A 22116-nucleotide genomic window follows, 5' to 3' on the forward strand; every position below is an offset into this window, starting at 1 on the left:
ACTGGAGAGAATAAAACTACAATATACCTCCTTTGTGTCTCATATGTCATTTTTTGGTACTCTGTCTAGCTGTTATTGCAGTCCTCTTCTTGTGAGGGGGTATGGTAGTAGTGTTTAATCAAATGACTGTTCCCATATATGTTAAGAATTTTTAGGTATATTTATGTTACTAAGTACTAAACTGTGCACTAGATGGGGCATGGAATGTGTGGGGTATTCATGAGGCCCTATCGTTCAAATTGTACTAAATAAAAGTTAACTGACTAAAACACTAATTAGTACCCTGTGCGTTCTTTTTATTTTTTTTACTTAGTTCTGTTTTTTCCTTTATGGGTAGCTTGCCCCCATTTCTTTTGTCTGAAAGTTTTGTTGAATATCAAGTGCCAAGTCTCCAATATGAAAGTTCTTACTTTGTTGGGGAAAGTAGAAACCACTTCATATGAAATTTAGAATATTGCTGTTGGAGAGATTCAAGGTTTGGAACACAAAACTAAGAAGCATCAAGCATCTGTGGTTTTCCAACAACCTAAGAAAAGATTATTGTGAGAATTAGATACTACTGTCTTCAGAAATCGATAATTAGTTACATGGGCTTTCACTCACTTTCTTGAGTTTTATTCTTGGTTTTTTTTTTTTTTTTTTTTTTTTTTTTTTTTTTTTTTGATAAATTCCTTTAATTTTTCTTAGAGCTCTTTCCTTTACTCACTTTACTCAACTTTTTATAAACTCTTTTAAATGATGATTTTGTTCTGTCCTTTTCTTTATATCATACAATTCCTCATGATGATTCATGTTAGCTGACCTCAAATCATTTTGGGACTAAAGCTTTGCTGTTATTGTTGTTGTTGGGTTTTCAATCCCTTTCAGTGTACGGAATTAAGCTAAGGCTACTGAGATGGTAATAAATATTAAGGGTTATATATTATTCTCCTAATTTGGAAAAACTTCTATCTTCTAAGCTTATTATCAGATGCTTTTGTTTGTATGCTGTTCTGTCAACTATAGACCAAATATTGAACTTAATATTGAACTTGCACTGATTGAACTTCTCTTAGATGAAAGATGTTGATTGGTCTCTCACTTTTTTACTAACCATAATGAGTATGGCTCATTGAGTTTACTTTGGCGTGCAAAAGGAGCTATTTCTTTTTGTAGGATCATGTAATTATCTTATTCAGTTTAATTGCTTGATTTTTTTTGGCTTAAACAATGAGTCTATAATGGAAAATGGGTGTGGATTTTGGGATTCTTACCCTTGCATTTCTGATTGTATGGCTACAGACTTCAGTATGTGTGGTTAGCATTGAGACTGTAATTGGATGATACCTTGCAATTGAGTGGCATCCTAAAATGCCCCTTTTTCCTTGGGGATCTGTAGGAAATGTATAATCTGGAGCATATCAGGCCGCTTTTAAAAATATATTTCCGAATCGTCCTTCCTTTTTCTAGCTTGTTTGAGATGTATAATGTCACTTATGAAGTCATGAGTATTGTTCAGCAAAATTTGTCTGCATATTACAGTCTTGGTGGTATTGGTGTCAGTACTCAGTAGGATCTTAGATTTCTTGAAGTTCTAGTTACTGTTTATCAAGGTTATAAGCTGAGTGTTAGAATTCTTAGATTTTTTTACTTGCATGTTTATCACTACCACTCCTTACTTTTATTCTTGGTACCCTTTTAAAACTCTTAAATTTTACATTTTTACTTGGATGCTCTTTCTTTGTCGGACGGTTCCTTAAAATGATTCATGTTAGCTGACTCCAAATTATTTTGGGACTGCTATTGTTGTTGTTGTCGTTGTATTATTATCAATTTTTTCTTGGATAAAGGCTCTATATCTTTTCCATTAATGTTGTCACACATTTGTGTTAAATGGGTGGGTAGTACTCGGGTAGTGTTTGACTTTAAATGGTGTCATATTTTTATTTTTTATTATTTAAATTATTTTCTTCTTAGTATTCCATTCAATAGCTATACTTCTGTCAGCCTGACAAATAGTGTCTCAATATGTATTACAGTGGCTGAAGTAAATCATTGAGCTTACATTTATTGAAATTTAGAGATGTTTCTCTAGCTCAGACCATCTCCAAGTCCTTTTTGTTGCTGACGTTTTGTCTGAAATTGATTCTATAAGCTGAATGTGCTCTTTTTCAATGGTATATGGTGTCGTGCTGGATTCTTCCTATCAAGGACACATTTGGTTGTGAAATTCTGATGAAAGTTATTAGAGATAATTTGGTGGAGGGAAGCAGGAATGATAGGAATGATTGGATTACTGAAGTGACATTGGTGGGGTTCACATCATTTGAAGTTTCTGCACCCCAACACAGCTCTTTGAAATCAAAGGAGGTTAGTGACAAAGTAGATCCAATATATTCCTGTTTCTTAGTAGTTTCCTTGATGCATTGTTTTTGGACATCAACTAATGGGGTGTGACCACCACTTCCTCCACGCTGCCTCTTGGAAGAATAAAGATTAACTAGGAAGAAATTTTGTACATTGGAAAAACATATTACCCTTTGAATTCTAGGCATACTGTGGAATTGTAGAAAAGAATTTAAGCAGGGTCCCATAATCTCATTATTGAGTTGGAGAAGGTGATTATAGTGTTGATAGTTTCCATGCTTTGTTTTTTCTTGTGGTGTCTTGCTGTAGCCTGTAGGGCTTAATTTCACCTTTTGGAAGCCTGTGGAGTCTACTTAAACTCGATTTAATACTACTCTCTCCGTCCCTCTAAGGTTGTCCCATTGGGCCATTAGAGTATATTTTTAAGTTTTAGTTGGGTGGAGTTTATGCGAGAGAAAACTGGTGAGTTCAAAAGTAATGTATGTGAGAGTTATGTGGCAGTCTCTCATGACCGTTTATGGTATGGGCCAAACGTAAAGTAATACACCAAAAAGAAAATTGGGGCAATCTTAGAGGTTCAGAGGGAGTACTATTGTTTACTCTAAGGGCCATTATTGAATTTACTTTAGTTACTGACAACCTTAAGCAGTACAGCCCCTGTGATTATGGCAGACTGGAGTTAGTTGAACATCCCAAAAATTATTTTTTTTGTTTAACCTTTTTTTTTGTATGTTCCACGATTACATGGTATGTGCTCACTATGTTGGCATCATCCATTGTATCTACTTAATCATTGTTGACATTTTTGGCAGGAGGAAAGTCTAGACATATTTGTTGCCTCTTGTATTATTGCATGCTTCTTTGCGTAAGACACCTTTGTTGCTTCTGTTAGGTTGCTAACCTTTGATAATTCCGAGAGCATTGCATTGTCATGTCCTTGAATTAATGGCATTGGCCGCTCTATGGTTTCTACTTTGGATTGGGTTTGTGTGTGTTCATAATAATACTCTTACTTATTTGACTTTACAAATCCAAAATTTGTTAACTTTAACCATATATATATAAATATAAGAGTCATCACATGAAATCTTATTAGATTTGTGTCAATGTATATTTTAATATATGAATATTTTACAATTTTTTTCGTCAATGGTTAAAGGTAATTTTTGTAAACTGCTTAAAGTCAAATGTTAACAATTAATCTTAATTACTACCTCTGTTTTATATTATTTGTAACGATTAGACATTTTTCGTCTCTACTTTATGTCAAATCGTTGCAAATAATATGAAATGGAGGTAGTATATTAGTTGTATTATGTTGATGTTGTAGTAGTCTTAATAGATATGATTGGCTGATAATAATAGACTTGTCAAATTATCTAGGAAGTCATAGCCACTCGTAGAGTCGTAGGAACATATGCTTGTTTATTGGTTGGAATTTATAGATGGCCCGTTTAGATTCGTTGGTGGAAACTGGAAAGGTTCCTTGAGTCCTTTTCAATTTCATGTCAAAATAATAAAGTTAATACTTCGTAATATTTATGAGATTGAAGTCTGGTTGGTAAATGATAATCTAGGTAATATCAATGAAAGGGACTCTAAATTTTTGCCAAATTTGAAGTTTTCAGTTGTATTACATGCTGTTGTCTTCCAAACAGTTGGTAAGCTTAGACTAATTATTTGTTTGGGAAGCTGTCAAATGGGTATGAATCTTGTATACATGGGCTCTAATGTACGAAGCATGTGTGATTACGACGAGGAAGTTTATAACTATTTACTCTATTTTTGTAAAGGGTACCTATATTCCCCCATAGTTGCTATAATATCTTGCGGATTAACTATTTTTCGATTTTGTCCATATTACTATTAGTTTTGTTAGTAATTGCATGAGTATCCGTCTTTGATTTTCACCCTTTTTCAATTTCGGACATCGGTTTTGCTATCTATGACCTTAATCACCTTATTAATGTTCCTCCTTGATTTTTTGTTTGTTGTCGCAGGTATAGATGTTGGTATGTAAAATTTGGAGGCAAATGACATAAGAAACTGGCATGCCAAAGGTTTAAATGGCACTGTTGCTGCTCTATTGATATTACTGCATGCCTGCACTCAAGCCCACAACGTCGTCTGCAGCCATCCACACCCACAACCACACCCTTACTGCCTCAATTTTTTAGTAACCAACCATCCACCTCCGTTTTGGGCCTCGACCATTATTATTTATTCCCTCCGTTTCTATTAAGGATGACGATTTTTTTTTTGAAGTTCCACGTCGGCTATGAGTTGGTCAGAAACTAGTAACTACTGTAGTTGGAAAATTATTTGGGGGGTTTGTGTCACTTGTTTGGACATGAATGTTGAACCAGAATTAAAGAGGTTTGAATTATACTTGTCTCTTTGAATTTTGAATTTGACTCACTTTTTCTTTGCTGGACTTTGTCCCACGAAACTACTAGTCGCGCCCCCAAAACTCATTTGCCAATTAGGCAGTCAATTTGGGCAACATCTATATTTCCAATTGAAGGGACCATTATTTTATTTCTAGCCTATCTCTTGTTCAAGTGTTTCCGACGAATTATTAAGTGTTAGCATAATTTTTTATTTCAATAAAATGGTAAGTAGGGCTTGTTGATTAAAAGTAAACAAAAAAGTATTAGAAGTGAATAAATAGATCAATATAGGTGAGATGAGATAAACTTTTGTAATGAGGATAAGAGATTTGGGTGAAATAAAACTTTTATTAGCGGATGGTGAGAGTTTTTCAACTCTAACTACGAGTACTATTTTTTTCCCCCCCTTTTATTAACACCTTTTTTTCGGTTACTTGTCTAATATTGGGGACACAAGCCACATTAACTTAGGTTATCTCTTGGGCCAATAATTAGTTAATCCATTAATTTAAAGCATGTTCCTTGTAAGAGTTATTAATATAGGGCAAATAAGTTATAATAACTTAAGCTGTCACTCAGGCTATTAATTAATTAATCTTTTAAAGCATGTTCCTTGTAAGAGTCGTAATAAAATTGTACATTCTTTTTTTGACCTTCATAACTCGAATGTTAGAAAGAGATTAAACAAAAACACATCAAAAGTTGGGCATTTGATTGAAAATCTCTTCACTTGAAATAAGGAGATTTGACCTGAATTTCATAAGATCTGATTTGGTCTGATCTGAACTTGTATTATCTAGTCTGATCTGATTTAATAATTTAACTAAACTTTTAGTGCATTTTAATACTAGTCTATAAAGAAAAACATTATCAAAATGGATTTTGTCTATTATAAACTTTTCAAATATGTCATTTTCATAATTTTTTTAATAAGCAATTGATGATATTTAGCAATAAGCAAATGATTATTAAAAGTTCTAATCTAAATGTTTCTGGTTTGGTTTGATTTGAATTTATTAAGAAATAAGTAATAAGTATATGAAACAAGTTGAAGAGAACAAAGTCGTGTATGAAAAAATCAAAATATGCGGGTTTAATTTGGGTCTTTTGACCGGAAAAATGGAAGATTAGGTTATGAATAATGTATTTAAAATGGAAAATATTACAAGTTAAAATAAAACCCAAAAATAAGAAAAGTCGGAAGATTACTAATGAACGAAAAGAGCAAATATAATGTTCTACGTTAGGCTTAATTATCTAAGTTGTTTTCCAAACTTATTTTCTTGAAATATATAAGTGAAAATAAGGTGATGTAAACATAACATATGTACGTGACAAAGACTTTGTGATTGGAACTTGATGAACCTTTTCCAATTCCCTATTCGTAGGTTAATTGTCTTCTTATTATAAGAAAACACATATAGACGATGAAAATTTTGTTTAGACCTTCATGCAGGTAAACCCTACTTATTCATTTTCCACTAAAAAGTAATGGAAAAAAAAAGACTTTTTCCATTATCTTTTAATTGCGTTGTGTGGGAATGCACAATATTTATATTTAGTAGCTGATAAAGATAGAGAGGGAGATAAAAAGAAAGACCTGGGTAACAAAGAGAGAAATAGCTAGAATCCTTGGTCAAAAGAAGTAGTGTTTCAATTAATTTACAACATCTTAAAAGGAATGCGTTGTGATTTAAAAAGAAAGAAGAATTAATTTGGATGCTAATTAATTTGAATGTTAAGCTATGATTTTGAGTACATTAATACAGAGTTTTAAAGGTTTTCAAAAAATAAAAAAAAAAACAAATAAATAAAAAAAATAAAAAAAATAAAAATACAGAGTTTTAAAGACTCCACTTTCTAAGAAATTACTCCTAATTGTTATACAAGAAATCCCCCCTACTTGGAAAATTCTTGCATTATAACAAATTTATGGTGATGAGTTTAGGAGGTCTAACAATTTCATGATATATTTGTGTGTTTGTAAGGAAACATGTTGCTCATGCTTAATTCACATATCGAATCAAAATCAATATCCTAAATACTCTCAATTACATGAAATAATAATTTGTCGCCGTAATCACTTACTTACGTGGAATTAATACTAACACCACCCCAAAAATGTTGTTGAATGAATGGGTGTAATAGCTAGCAATCAAAATGACAAAATAATGTTATTGTCAATGACGTCAAGAGGCCAAATCAGCAAGAAGTCTTCGAATTGCTTCAATGAAAGCAGATTCATCCCATTCTTCTCCCTACATACAAGTAATTTAATCATGAAGGGTCAATTTTTGATGATTATATATAGTTCGTCATTTTTCTTAATTATTTAGTTTATAATAAAGTACTAACAAATCACATGCACAAATTATTAAATTCTAGGCCAGTCCATAGTACATATTTTATGGTCATTTTTTTGGCGTGAAGACTGATAAGTCATTTAGTCATTTATAGTATAATAAGGAAATGGTGAAAAAACAATTTGTTAATTAGACATGTTAATAATTTGTGCATTACATAACATAAAAAACCTAATTGAAAAGAATTTCATCATTGAATGTTTGAACATGTATTGTATGAAGTGTTGAGTAATAATCACTTGAATGTCGTAAGAACTTTCAATTAAACTTCAATAATAATTCAATACTCATTGTTTGAAGGTTTAGAGTATCTATACGACTTTACTGTGATATAAGCATACTTCAAATCTTAATGTTGCTCTCAATAAAATTTTATTTTAATAGAATTCAATACAAAATGAATTTAATATTCTCTTGATAAATATATAAGAGAAACCACTTTTATTTGATGAGATCCATCCTTTTTGATTCATTTGACAAGTGATTTTAAGATATCAACTTTTAAAAAAAATTATAATAAGTTTTAAAGATAAGGATTTATTGATTGTTCAAATAATGCATTTTAAAAAGCAAAACAAGACAAAATGGTAACATATCATACAAAAAAGATAGTATCAATCTACTAATAAATTTAGAGAATCTAGGAACACAACTGATAATAATGTTTCACTCAATTTTTTTAGGTTTCAGGTAAGGTTAGTGACCACAATGGACTAACTTCACAGTGATCCCCTTGATATGCTTCAAAAGGATCATATTAATTTTTTTTTGAAACAAACTAAATTGTTGATTGAATATATTATATCTATTAAAAAGAATGAAATATATGATTATTTGGCTTATTTTTGATTGATATATGTGAAGTTATTTTTAAGTTACTTACGTTGCATCTCACCATTACAAATAGATTGTAGCTAACAAATGGAGTACCAAAAATGCCGGTGTGACAAATCCAGTTACGCGTGCAGTGGTTTTTATAACCATTATGTCCATTAGAGGTGCTCTTAATTTGAACAATATAATATTTTGAGAAAATCATTTACCTTAAATTATATCTATACTAATAACAACTTTTACATAACATATGACTACTTGATTCTAAATTTAAGACGATTAAAATTTAACATTCTTAATTTTAACTCAAAACTCCAAACTCAGTCCTTATAATATTCCTTCAACTCAGTCCACGACATTGGACCTCCCCCGCCCCCTCATAAGACTAAGTCAAATAAATCTGATTTCTTCAACACTTCAGCTATATAGTTTAATTATCCATCAATTAAGATAATAATAACATAACTTATGCAAAACAAAGTACCCACCATCAACTAACACTTTAACTTGCTACAAGTTATTGTCACCATCAAACTATCTAATACGTAGTAAAAGCAGCTATTCTGTACTTCTAGAATTATTCAAACTATATATATTGCTACTTTGCTGTATTATATCATCACCAACTTGATCCATCAATACATTTTCTAAAATCATTTGATCAAATATATAATATAGAACTCATAAAACTATAAGTTTGCCGAGTAATATAATATTACTCTATTCGTCTTTAAATAATTAATCCATTACTATTTAAACTTTCTTTTTCTTCTTTTTGTTGGTTTGTTGCTTTACTATCCGATCTTTGATTTGAAAAAAAAAAAAAAAACTCTTACGTTGGTCTTAACTCGATCACTAACCCCTATTAATTGTATCGTTCAAACTCTCGTATTATTAATCAAAATGCATTGTCATTTTCTCTATTTTTAAGTAGCGTATCTATGAATTAAATACTATCAACTATCGATTACCTTAATTACATAAATTATAAAAGTAATTTAATAAGAGAGTTCATATTGCTTACCAAACTTATATATATTCTAGACTTCTAGATTCATTATTCAAACTACATTTAATAATGCAATTACTAATAATATATTGCCAACTTGAATGCATTGTATAATACATCTATGCTAAATATATGACATGCAATGATAGTTATAATTAATTGCATGCATGCAAATAAAAACAAAACTTTTATACGTTATTAGTACCTCAATTCTCAGCCTAAATGTGACCCAATTTGTAGGAAATTGATTATTAGTTGATGATGTAGTTTCTTGATGAGTTTGAGCTTCAATTGACACCATTGTTGCTTCTTTGACTTGCTTAAGAAGCTCTAACACTCTAATAACCAAATCCGGTACCGAAGTTTCCATCCTCAATATTACTTGCAAGTCCACCATTCTTCCTCTTGATGTTGATTCTGAAACCGGTGTAACCCTAATGGTTAGTCGTTCGTTGGTTGAGACGTCTAAACTTGTTGTATTTTTTGATGTAGGCTCGTTCTTCCTCGTTACGAGTTGTGCCTCCATGAGTTGGTTCCTTTTGTTAAGCTCCGAGAGTTGAGCTTTCAAAGAGCTCAAGTACTCTTTTGTAGTTCTTAATACTGAGGCTTTGTCTTTCTGTAAATAATTCATGCAACATTATATTAATTATATATACTTATACCATAATATAATAAGATTGTAATTCTTAATATACATTGAACTCTTTGTTATTATTTTTTCAAGCAAGCTTATCTTAATTAATAAGCTTAAATTGCTTTCTACTAATGTTGATTTTTTGTTGTTGTTTAAAGAGTTACAAGGGCATGGTGATGAGATCCTAGAGAACGGTTAACTTAGATAGGCGTTGTATATAATCCTAGAGATGGCCTATCTAAGTTAGTCGTTCTGTATCTAGCGTTTCTTATTCTAGTTTTTGTAGTAGTGAGAATCGATCCCAAGAAAGCTCTAATTTAAGAAAATGCCCTAAAAATCTAGAAATACAAAGCTATAATCATTAAGATTCACAAATTAAAGCTTTAATGTATATATGTTTTTATTTTGTAAATGGTAGTCATTTTAAGGATGACTAACACACGAAATTGAGGATTGTGTTCTTACCTTGGTGCCGGGAGGGAGCAAGGTTCTTAAAGCTTGGAAACTCTCATTGATTTTTTCTCTTCTTTTCCTCTCAGATATCATGTGGTGCAACTGATTGCTTGTAGGGCGACCGGGCCCTTGTGACGAAAGCTCTTGAATCCTCCTAAAATCTATCCCTCTATAGAAGGCAATAGAGCGTTTTTGCAAGGTTTGCCTCCTCAAATCAAGCCTCTTTTGAGTTGAACTCGATCCTGAGCACGAGCTATGATATCTCGTAAATGCACTTGCCCTTTGCCTTACTTGATAACCATATGGACAACTTTTCTCACCACCAGTTGATGATGAAGAAGGAGATGACAAGATTGCTAAGTACGCCTTTGTTAAGGCGGCGTCAGTGGTTTCTGCTGTAGGGAAAGGAATGTTTTGTAGCAAAGGATGATTAATTTGAGACGCATTAACAGAAGATGTTGCAGTATTTGTTACTGTCGTCGTTGTAATAGGGATCGATTGCGTGTTTATTGTCCTATGTTGATCAACTATGCTAGGGTAAGTCTCCCTAATAACAGCTGCAGGTTGTTCTGGTTGAAGGTGGAAGCTTGAAGAACTCGCAAAGTTGTAAAAGAGTGAGGTGTATTCAGGACTATCCATTGATTGAGAAGAAGAGGATGAAGGCTTGTTTTGTTGATCTGTTGGCCTCGGAAACTCCATCGTCGAAAATAAGCTTTGTATCTTCATCTCCAAATTCTATTATCAAATAACATATAAACGTACATTAATTAGATACCATCACACTATACACTTAACATCACATGTAATAATGTAATAGTGTTGAAACATTTAATGGACATAAAATTGTATACGTACAACGAGTGTATGATATACAGCAGGCTAATTTAAGCAACTTCAAAACGTAAAAGTAAATTAATTTTGACGCGTACTTACTTGTTGATTGTTGGACATGCCGAGTTCAATCTCACCTCTCTCACAACCAAAGAATACCGCAGTCTGCATCAAATCATCAAATAATTCCCATGAAACAAGTAAAAAAAATGTAAACCAGAAAATTAATTATTAGGAGAAAAGATTAATATAATTCAGCTCAAAGAAATAATGCTGTGATTATTTCATGTAATCCCTTCAACGACGAACCTTTATATTTGCTTCCTATAAAACAAGTGAAAATGGAAAAAAATTAGTTACTGAAAATTCAAATCAGAATTAAGAATTTATTGTAGTACTTTGCATGATGAATTAGACTCTATAAACACTTAACAGGTAAGAAAATTCTTAATTACCTTGTAGAATAGACGCTGTGATTCGATTGATGCGAGGCGTTGAAGATCTATCTCCTGCAGCTTTAAACTGGGATTTTTATTTCTGAATGCAAGTCCTGGGACTAGGCTGTTATATACATACACGATCAGCCAAAAAAAAAATTACTTAATCAGAACCATGTAATATAATTATTTACTTCCTATAATGTAAACTATAGAATTTTACTGTAAAAGATGAAAAAGAAGTAATCGTACTCATTCCCAACAGGAAAAACAGACTGCTTGTACTCGTTAAAGAGTCGTCCAGAAATCGATACACCAGTTAAAGAACTCGCCTCTTCTTTGAAGTGTCCGTCTTCACAGTACAAAAATCTGCTATCCAATCACCCAAATAACAAATTCAAATGATATGTATATGGGAAAAAACAAAAACGAAAACATAGATGTATAAGATATAGAATTATGTACGTACTTGAGATGAGGTGAATAGGTCCAAAGGCAAATGTAAGAGGCACCAAAGGATTGCATCAGACTACAGAGGTAGCTAACTCGGTCTCCATTATCGAGTTGGAAGACCGAGTCCATTCCAATGAATGAAGTTGCATAATGTATTATGCAAAACAATTTCAGCAGGGTAGTTGTTAATTATCAACCAATTAAGCAGTAAGACTAGTACAATTAATACTAATGAATAAAGAGGAAGGTTGTTTGTTTGTTGGTAATGAAGAATGAAAATTCTAAGGTTATGATAGTTTGAAAAGTATTAAAGTACTCACGAATTATCTACTACCATACATCCACAAATTTCGAATCTAAATAAATAAACAAAAACGTGAAAAAGTATAAAATGGTTTTGAAAATGAAAATATATAAGATCACTATTTAGCTTAAAAAGGATTTCCCAACAAATTATTGTCGATCTTTGTGTTTATATAATAAGGACATGCAAAAACAGTTTTTTTTTTTTTTTTTTTTTTTGGAAACAAAAAAAGAGAATTATATAGTAGTGTTAGTATAATGTGAAAAGGAAAATTTGAATATTCTTGATAGTGAAGGAAATAATTTTTTTATTTTTTAATTTTTGATATTTAAGGGAATAAAAGGTTATTAGAGAAAGATAGATATATAAGGACAGCCACCCAACAAAAAAATGAAAAAAAAAAAAACAGTAGAAAAGTCAAAGTGGTCAAAGTATGCGGTAAGAGAGGAATTTTGAAATGGGTCAAGGTAGGAAGGCATATTGGCTAATTTTTCTCTAATAATTTTACTTTATTTGTTTTTTGTTTAGAAAATTCTTTAGTTCATTATTATTTATTAATGCAATCGTGTCTAGATTCCTAGCTTATCATTTTTTTTTTTTGTTTTAGTGTGAACAAGACAATTCTAAATTAAGGAGATTTATAATGATGAATACACATATATAGTACTAGTTATGTGTGAGTAATCATAGTTAGTAGAACATTAAGGGAGTAGGTTAGCTTTTTTATGAACTTCTATTTTCGACTATGGAATACTTTCAAGCCTTTTTTTCTTTTATGGTTTAGGACCTTTTCAACGTTGGTGCACGACCTTTCCAAAATCCACTCTTTTGCTTACTTGTTCTCTCTTTTAATCTACCATAGCTATACGTTATTGAGGTTGTTTTTTTGTTTATACCGATGGTAAATGTTGAAAATAAGAAAAACAATTTTCGTATTCGGTCAGTTAAAGTTGTTTGTTTTCAGTAAGGCAAAGTTGTTTGTTAGTTTTTTCTCCTCGTAAAGTTATTAGTTATTTGTTATTTGTTAGTTCTTAGTTTTTGCTCCTCTTTTATTAGTGGTATGTAGGGGTGTTCATAAATCAGTTCGAACCGAAAAAATGGATCGGATCACCTCGGACCGACCCCGACCGAATTAATCGGTCCGGTCTTCGAGTCTAGAAATTTATTTTTTCGGTCTCGGTCCTGTTCGGTCCAAAACCCTATAAAAATCGGTCTTAGATCGGACCGATTTTTTTATTAAAAATATGCATGACCTTAAATAATGGTTAAGATTACACTTAATAAGCTTGAAAATTTTAAATTTATGAGCTTTTTGGTACTAAATATACAAAAAAAAAAGTTAAAGTGTAAATTTTCCTTTACTTTTTTCGAGTTTTCCATAAAATTAATAAAAAATTAGAATTCTTTTAAAAAAAATCTTAAATCGGTCCAAAGTGGTCCGGTCCGGGTTTTGGACCGATTCTTTCGGTCTGGTCCGGGTTTTGGACCGATTCTTTCGGTCTGGTCCGGGTTTTGGACCAATTGTTTCGGTCCGGTTCGCGTTTAGTCCTAGCTTAATCGGTCCGGTATTCGGTTCTTAAAATTCTAATTTTCGGTCTGGTCCGAGTTTAGTCCTAGATTAATCGGTCCGGTATTTGGTCCTTAAAATTCTAATTTTCGGTCTGGTCCGGTCCGGTCTTGGACCATGAACAACCCTAGTGGTATGCGTCTTAGTTGCATGCTCAATATAATTGAAATATAGGGACTTGTTCTCTTTTACTTATTTTAGAATCTTATTTATGTCAAATTTAAGCCATATTAAATTAGTAATGTGCATGGTGCACCCGGAAAGAACATTAAACATATTTTAAAGAACATGGGCGAAAAAAAAAAACATTATAGACATTTATAAATAACACGAGCATAATATGGTCTTTGAGTTTGATCATTATGTTATTTGAGTTTGAACTATATGTTCTTTAATGTATGTACATTAAAAAAAAAAATGTTAAATTCAAGCAACTGATCGAGTAACCATGAAAAAGAACATGCTCTTTAATCATGTTCTTAATTTCCTTCTCTCATAAAATATTCAGTTCAGTTCAGTTCTTAATTTCCTTATCTCATAAAATATTCAGTTCAGATCAGTTTAGTTCAATTCAGCTCCAATAAGTTCATCAGCTCCAATAAGTTCAGTTCAGTTCAGTTTAGCTCCAATAAATTTAGCTCCAATCAATTCAGTTCAGTTCAGCTCCAATAAGTTCAGCTCTAATAAGTTCAGTTCAGTTCAATTTAGTTCGGCTCAGTTCAGTCAATCAGAACAGGCCCTAACTGAGCGTGTTTTTCAACTTGCTGCTGACTGCTTGGCTTATATGGAGAAGATTTATTGCGGGATCAAGAAGCGCACCTGCGGTAGCTCTAAGAGTTGGAAAGCTCCTCCAGCCGGGACAATTAAAATCAACTGTGATGCTTCCTTAGGTGAAGATGGGTGGATCGGTTTAGGGGTGGTTGGTCGAGATTGTGAAGGGGAAGTCATTTTTGCTGCCACTCGCCGCAACAGAGCCTTTTGGCCTCCGATCATAGCAGAGGGGAAGCTGCTCCTCTTGCTGTCAAGCTAGCCAAACGCTTCTGATTTAGATGCTATTTTTCTGACATATTACTATTTATTTTATGGAGTCCGACAATGAGATCCTCATCAAGCGTCTTTGCAAGGGAGCTGTTTATTTTTCTGATTTAGATGCTATTTTGAATGACATCTTATTTTCTAGTTCATCTTTTTTTTTTCCTTCAATGATTTGGAGTCACATTAAGCGGAGTGGGAATGTTGTTACCCACTACTTAACCCGTTTAACGCCTTTTGGTTGTGAACAAGTGTGGGAGAATCATAGTCTTAATGAGGTTTCTTCATATGTTTTGATGGACAAATTATCAATATAAGGCTCCTTGTTGCTTGCTCTAACCAACTGAGCTAGCTATCCCTCACTCTCAATTTTTTTTTTTTTTTTTTTTTTTTTACTTATTGTTAATATATTTAAAGGTGTATGTAATTTATATATAAATATTATATTTAGAAAGTAAACAATGTGACGAATTTCACAAAATCTCATTTGACTATGAATTTTCTTATATATTACTATACATAGTACCATACTATAAAAATAAGATCAAAGTTTAATAAAAACATCACATTAAATTCGATTGGATCAAACCTTATTAAAATCAAACCATTTTATTTTAGATAAAGAGAACAAAAGGCTTAGATATTGACTAGTAGACATGAGACGATTTTTTTTTTCTTTTAATGGTTTCCAAATTAATCTCTTTTTACTACATACTACTAATATGAAATTTCTTTAAATTGACCAGCTGCTTACAATTTCAAATAAAGAATTCTCTTTAATTCACTAATTTGGGAATCATTATAGGGTAATCTTGGCACTCATTTACTAATTTGCACTCTAAAACTTTTTATTACCATCAAAAAGTTATAAAAAAAAGCTTACTAAAATCTTAATTTATTATATGTGTTTGTTTGTGCGTAATAATAATAATGATAATAATAATAATAATAATAATAATAATAATAATAATAATAATAATAACACACAAACAAACACAAATAAGCTAAAGATTTTAGTCTCCCTCAAAAAAAAAAAAAAAAAAAAAAAAAAAAAAACACTAAAGATTTTAGTCAATTTTTTTTTAATCAACAAATCAACTTCATGACAACTCATTAGATCTATTTGTAAACCATAAAAATTCAAACCTGCAATATACAAATAAAGAAGAAGAAAATATACGAGAACAATTATTTCATTGATAATTTATAGGTTACAACTCTCGTAGATCTCTTGATTCCTCTCTCCAAAGGGTTTGATTTACCGGGTCTTATTGACTAAGGCCCCGTTCTTTAGAGTTGCTCTCCTCTGCTCTGCTGAGTCCTGCTCTACTTTGCTCTGCCCTGCTCTGCTTATAAAAAATACTTAGTATTGAATTATTATAATAATAATTAATAATTAATAATAATAATTAATTAATATTTAATAATAATAATTAATTAATATTTAACAATAATTAATATTAAATTATTATAATAATAATTGATATTTAATGATATTAATAAATAATTAATAATAATAATATTAAAAACTAATATTTAATAATATTAATAAATAATTAGTATTAAATAATAATAATATTATTAAAAATTAATATTTAATAATAATGATAATAAATAATTAATATTTAATAATTATAATCAATAATAACTTAATACTAAAACAGACACCGGGGATGACATGTGTCACACCCTGGTGCTGTATTTTCCCTCCAAAATTTCCTTCCTTTTTAGTTGAAATTTTTTTTTAGAATATTTTTATTATCAATTACATTATATTAAAGGCGAAACTTAGACAACACTTGGCAAAATATTATAAAAAGTTTTCCCTCCAAAACCACTTACTAAAAAAAACTTATTGTAATTAAATTATGACTTTTAATTTGTATAAAATCTAAAATAAATGTCCTTAAATATCAAATTGCCCATTATAAATATTATATGTTTAATTAATTTCTTTCACAATATTTCATACTTTTTACTACTAAGTCTATTTATAATAATTATATCCATTATATTTGGTAAATTTATTGTCATTAGAATTATTTAACAACCGTGCATTGCACGGGGTTTAATCTAGTACAACTATAATAATCAATCAATAACTTTAATACTAAAACAGACACCGGGGGTGACACGTGTCACACCCTGATGTTGTTTTTTCCCTCCAAAATTTTCCTTCCTTTTTAACCGTTTTTTTAAGAATATTTTTATTATACAACTATAATAATATTATTTCAAACCTTTTATATTACTTTTGTAATAAATATTTTCTTTTTTATTTGGTGTTCATAATTCTGTCATAAACATTTACCTAAAATATTAGTCCAATCCTTTTTTTTTAATTGATTCATATAATATATATTAATGACATTACTTTAAGCCAATTATTATTAGATTTTGCCAAAAATAATAATAAAATTAAATTGTTATATAATTGATATTAACGAAATAAATTAAAATTTTCGTGCGGCTGGCCACACCATATGACGCCTATTATAAAATAATAAAGTAACCTTTATAACACTAACGGGGCAACCCTTGTAATATTTTTTTTTATCTAAAACATGATATTATATACTTCGTAGTAATATTTTGTTTTGCCTTTTAATATAGTTTATAATAATATAATTTCTATATATTTGATGGGTATGTTTTATCAAATTTTATTTGTTAAATTTAATAATTTTTTTATGAAAAATCTGAATTTATCGTGCATGGCACGGGGCCTAAGCTAGTAATAATTAATATTGAATCTCCTCAAAAAACAAATTAATATTGAATTATTATAATAATAATAATAAATATTTAATAATAATAATAATAATAAATAATTAATATTTAATTATTATAATATTATTAATAATAATTAAAATTTAATAATAATTGATTATTTATAATGAAAATTAATATTTTAATATAATAACTAATATTTAAAGATAATAATAATTATTAACTTTTAATAATAATAATAATAATTATAATTATTAATTTTAAATAAAAATAATAATTAAATAATATTTAATAATTTAATAATTAATATTTAATAATAATATTTAATGATTATAATAATATGTAATACCTCGTATTTTGTATACGTATTTTAATTAAAATAAGTATTTTGAGAAGTATTTAATTAAATTGAAATGTTTTATTTAAAGTGTTTTAATTATTTATTTTAATAAGTTTGAAAATATTTATAAAAGGAAAGTTTATTTAATTAATTATTTTAATTAAGTTGGGGTTTAATTTAGTAAAGTTTTATTTTAAGTAAAGTTTTATGAGGGAAGGGATTAGGAAAATTAGAAGAGGTAAGTTTTGGGAGAAGGATTTTTAGAGAAAGGGTATAAATATCCCACATATGAGGCAAATCAACTTTGCCCAGAGTGGAGAAAACCCAAGGTAAACTTCTCTCCCTTTTCTCTTTATATTTCTTTTCTTTTTCTTTCTCTTTTCCCCTTCCCCTTTCGGCCTCCCCCTTACCGCCGGCCACCACCACCACCGGTGGGCCGCCGGCGCCAGCCACCAGCAGCAGTCGGTAGTGGTGGCCGGCCAGCCATAGTTTTCGAACAAAAAAAAAATTAAAAACTAAAACTTTGTTTCAAAAATTAATTTAATCCTAGATCTAAATATTAATTATGGGTTTTGTGATTTTATTTTTGATGTTTGATTATGAGTATTATGTTAATTAATTTTCTGATTATGTTTTTAATTAAAAAGCCCCAATTTTTGAAACCTTAGGTTCTTGATTTGTAAATTATTGAAGGGTTATGATGTATAATGGTTTAGACCTTTGATTAAAGTGTTTTAAGGCTTAATTACAACAAGTTTTAATTAAAAAATAGTGCTGGAATTTTTGGTAGAGTATTTAAAATCAAGTTTCTTTAAGAATTTTAATTACCCATTAATTGGGATTAAAGTATGATGTTTTAAATATAATTTCAGCTTATTTTAATTAAATTATGAGGGGTTTTATAATAGTATATATTGCTGAAATTTGTGTAGAGAGGATTTTAATATTCTTCTATGATTTTAAATTGTAGGAGACTTTGAAGTGAGCAATTTCTATTAATTGTGGCGATATTAAGATCGTATTCAAGGTACATTCGCGTACTTAGCATAATTATGTTGATGTAGTAGCATGCTAAATGTGTTTGATTGATTACAAGTAGTATCATGCTAGGTTTGGAATGAAAATTATGATTTGGATGTTATTGGTGATTGGAATATTGTTTACGAACCACATATTTATTTGTGGCATGTTAGAGAGCATGTTTAATTAAACTAAATGTTTAATTTGGTTTAGGATATTGAAAAAGAATTTTATTATGGTTCATATAATTTTTATTGATGCTTTAAGCATGAGGAAGGACCTATGTAAGTGTCTATGTACACGAGGAATAAATTGTATGTTGGTGTCTTAGTGCACTTAAGGTGTTTTTAACACCGAGGGATAGGATTTGTGGCGCTTTATGCGTTTAAGGTATCATTGACACCGAGGTAGAATTAAAAAGGATTCAACATTAAGTATTATGTGGTCACTAATTATTCAAGAATTAAATTGGTATATTTGATTGATTGAATAATTATTGTTGATTGAATGGTTATGGTTTGAGAGTCATCACCAAGTTTAATAATCTGTAAATAACGTAAAGTGAAAGAGATTACGCACTAAAACTCTTGGAACATATATACCTTGAGTATGAACATATGGGGGGAGTTATGTGACTTTATATTTGATCATAACTTCTAATGGAGTACAGGATGCTGTACATTTCTTTTATTATTATTATTATTATGCGCAGGAATTCTGCCACTTATGAGTGGTTTTTGATGCTGGCACGGTTAGCTCCCGTGTCAGTAACCTCAATTTATTCGGGGGAGGTAGAGTGGGAAACCTGTTCGATGCGTAGTCAACATTAAATAAATTATGTAGTGTCTAGTGAGAAATTTTATTGAGTGTTGTATGCTTGAAAAACAGGTGCAACGAGGTAAGTTGTGTGTTGATAGGAAATTATATGTTAGTGTGTTAATTACGCTTATGTACTCAGCTTTGTTGATTGTGTGTTTTGTGTGGTTGTTGGCCTTGTCTTTATCTTGGCCCTATGATGACCCATTTTTAATGAAGAGTAGTGGAAATAGGTAGAGATAAGCTTTTCAGGTGATGAAGCATATTCATGAATGGACATGAGTGAAGAGCGAATCATGCTAGTTTCTATAAGTATATATGTGTTTATTGCTCTAATTATTTATGACTTTATTATTATGCATGGCTAACGCAAAGGTTTTGAGTTCGGTTTTGTTTTAATAAGGGCCTATAATGGTTCCAAGTTGTAGGTTGATTATATTTTACTTCGTTTGACTTTTTATTTGACTTTACTTTCGTTAATTGACTTTTCAAGTTGACTTGTTTTGAATAGTTTTAAAATTAGTCTTCTGTCTTTGATAGTTGCCTTATCCGTTTTCACGGTGGCGATAATGTCTTAGATATTCCTATTTATGCTTTTAAATAGGGCAAAACATGTATTTTAAAAGAAATGAATTTCTAGGGTGTTACATAATAATGTGATAATATTAATAATAGTAGTAGTAATAAATAAATAAAAAAATATAATAATAATAATAATAATAATAATAATAATAATAATAATAATAATAATAATGAAATCTGCTTTGCTCGGCTCGGCTCGGCTATGCTCTGCTTCAATTTGCTCTATTTTGCTGAAATCTGCTCTACTGACTCCTGCTCTGCTCTTCCCAGAAGCTCAAAAGAACAGGGCCTAATTCCGGTTATACCTATAATGTTTGGTAGTAGGGAGGAGATGGGTCTTTGTGACTTGTTCCATCTAAGCCTCCTTAAACCCTAAAAATGACCCTCTTTATATAGAGTGTCGTAGAGTAGTAAACAAGATAACTATTAAATATTCTACGAGATCTTGAAGAAAATATCTTATATTTTTTTATATTATCTCCTTATTTACATATATATGACACCTAATAATTAACAAAATTTCGACGTCAACACTATTATCTAAATTTTAATATAAGAAAATTCTCCCTCATAAATCAAACATAAAACTTGTCTTTCAAACAAGGTCGAAAAATCCTGTCTTTTGAAGGATGTTTAAATTTTTATCTTACGAAGGAAGTCGAATAAAACTTGTCTTTCAAAGAGATTGAAAACCCTTTCTTTTAAGGAAGAAATTTTTTTTCTTAAAAGGAGAAAACATTATTATAAACCTAAAATACATGCAAAATGAATAAGAAAAAAAAAAAAACCTTCCCAAAACAAAAATTGGGGCATTTTACCGGTATAGCCGATATATGCTTATCAAAAAATCAACAATGGAGGGTAGGGTTTGGGGAGCGGTAAAGATTTTTTCATTTCAGTTGAATAGAATGCATATTTGGGATTTGGCCATTTTTTAGGTTTCTATAACTTTGAACTTCATGGTTATTTTCATTGAGTTGAGAGACTCTTATTATTGTCCTTCATTGTGGTCTATTAGTAAGTTTTACCTACTATATGGAATGGGTTCGTGAGGACATTATTGAAATTACAGTAGTAAAGATAAGAGTGGGGGAAAATATCATACATTTACTCGAACCCTATTTGTAAAGTGATTACAACTAACCTTATATAGAGATAGACCATGTTTTATCGGACTGAGTTGTCAAAATTTCAATATGGTTCAGTTAAACTCAGTTTAGCTACATTCCATTTAGTTTAGTTAAGTTCGGCTTAGCTCGATTTAGTCGGGTTTAATCAGTAAAAAAAAAAAGGTCATAATACCCATAAAAACAGACACAACCGTAGCTATTAGTCCGCTAATGATGGGAATTGAATTGATAACTCTCCACTAGTTCATTACAACACTTAATAAATGCAAAATTAGTAACCTAAAGTAACTTAAAGTAAGGACTTATCAATTACTCGAGGTTAGTTTATTTGTATTTTAAGCAATTTACGCACTTGCTTTATTTTATCATAAAATGAAAAGAAATAAGCCTAGCAATATATTTTTTCAATTTCTTAATAAGGCCTTGTTCATTTCACCTTATTTTTGCTCAACTAAAATTATATTTACTGAAACAAAATTATATTTGCGGAACTTAAATTATTTTTATTGAACTTAAATTAATTTTACTGAACCGAAATTATTTTTACTGATTTTTTATTATAATATTTCTTTAAAAAACCGAATTTTACTTAACTGAACATATTTTTACGGAACTAAAATTAATTTTACTGAACTGAACTTATTTTTACAAAACTGAAAGTATATTTACTTAATATTATTTTTTAAGGTGAAGTGAATAGGCCTAAGTTATGAAGATACAAAATTTTGTTTCAAAAAAAAAAAAAAAAAAATGAAGAAATAAACTTTAAAATTAAATCCTCCAAAAAAAAAAAAAAAAACCACAAGTCTAAATTAAATTTGGAGTACACTAGTTTTAGAAAAAAA

General features: G+C 30.1%; 1 protein-coding gene across 1 annotated transcript; it reads right to left on the reverse strand.

The window, feature by feature from the left end:
* Window positions 1-6334: 6334 nt before the first annotated feature.
* Window positions 6335-11879, reverse strand: LOC145578895 (putative transcription factor bHLH041). The gene is made up of 8 exons (XM_081636193.1): window positions 11767-11879; window positions 11550-11666; window positions 11316-11421; window positions 11170-11184; window positions 10963-11025; window positions 10042-10764; window positions 9148-9558; window positions 6335-6994 (listed from the first exon to the last, which is right to left on the reverse strand). The coding sequence occupies exons 1-8, from the start codon at window positions 11877-11879 to the stop codon at window positions 6926-6928; spliced, it is 1617 nt and encodes a 538-aa protein (XP_081492319.1). The 3' UTR covers window positions 6335-6925.
* Between the last annotated feature and the right edge of the window lie 10237 nt (window positions 11880-22116).

This window comes from Chenopodium album, chromosome 14 (assembly GCF_948465745.1).
Source record: "Chenopodium album chromosome 14, dcCheAlbu1.1, whole genome shotgun sequence".
NCBI classification, from domain to species: Eukaryota; Viridiplantae; Streptophyta; class Magnoliopsida; order Caryophyllales; family Amaranthaceae; genus Chenopodium; species Chenopodium album.

Excerpts from the sequence above, each read along its gene's own strand:
- LOC145578895 (XM_081636193.1), bottom strand. The coding sequence starts at position 11,879 with ATGGACTCGGTCTTCCAACTCGATAATGGAGACCGAGTTAGCTACCTC. Across the intron at positions 11,667-11,766 it reads ACCTATTCACCTCATCTCAA|ATTTTTGTACTGTGAAGACG; the intron begins GTACGTACATAA and ends ATTGGATAGCAG. Across the intron at positions 9,559-10,041 it reads TGCTCCCTCCCGGCACCAAG|AAAGACAAAGCCTCAGTATT; the intron begins GTAAGAACACAA and ends AATTATTTACAG.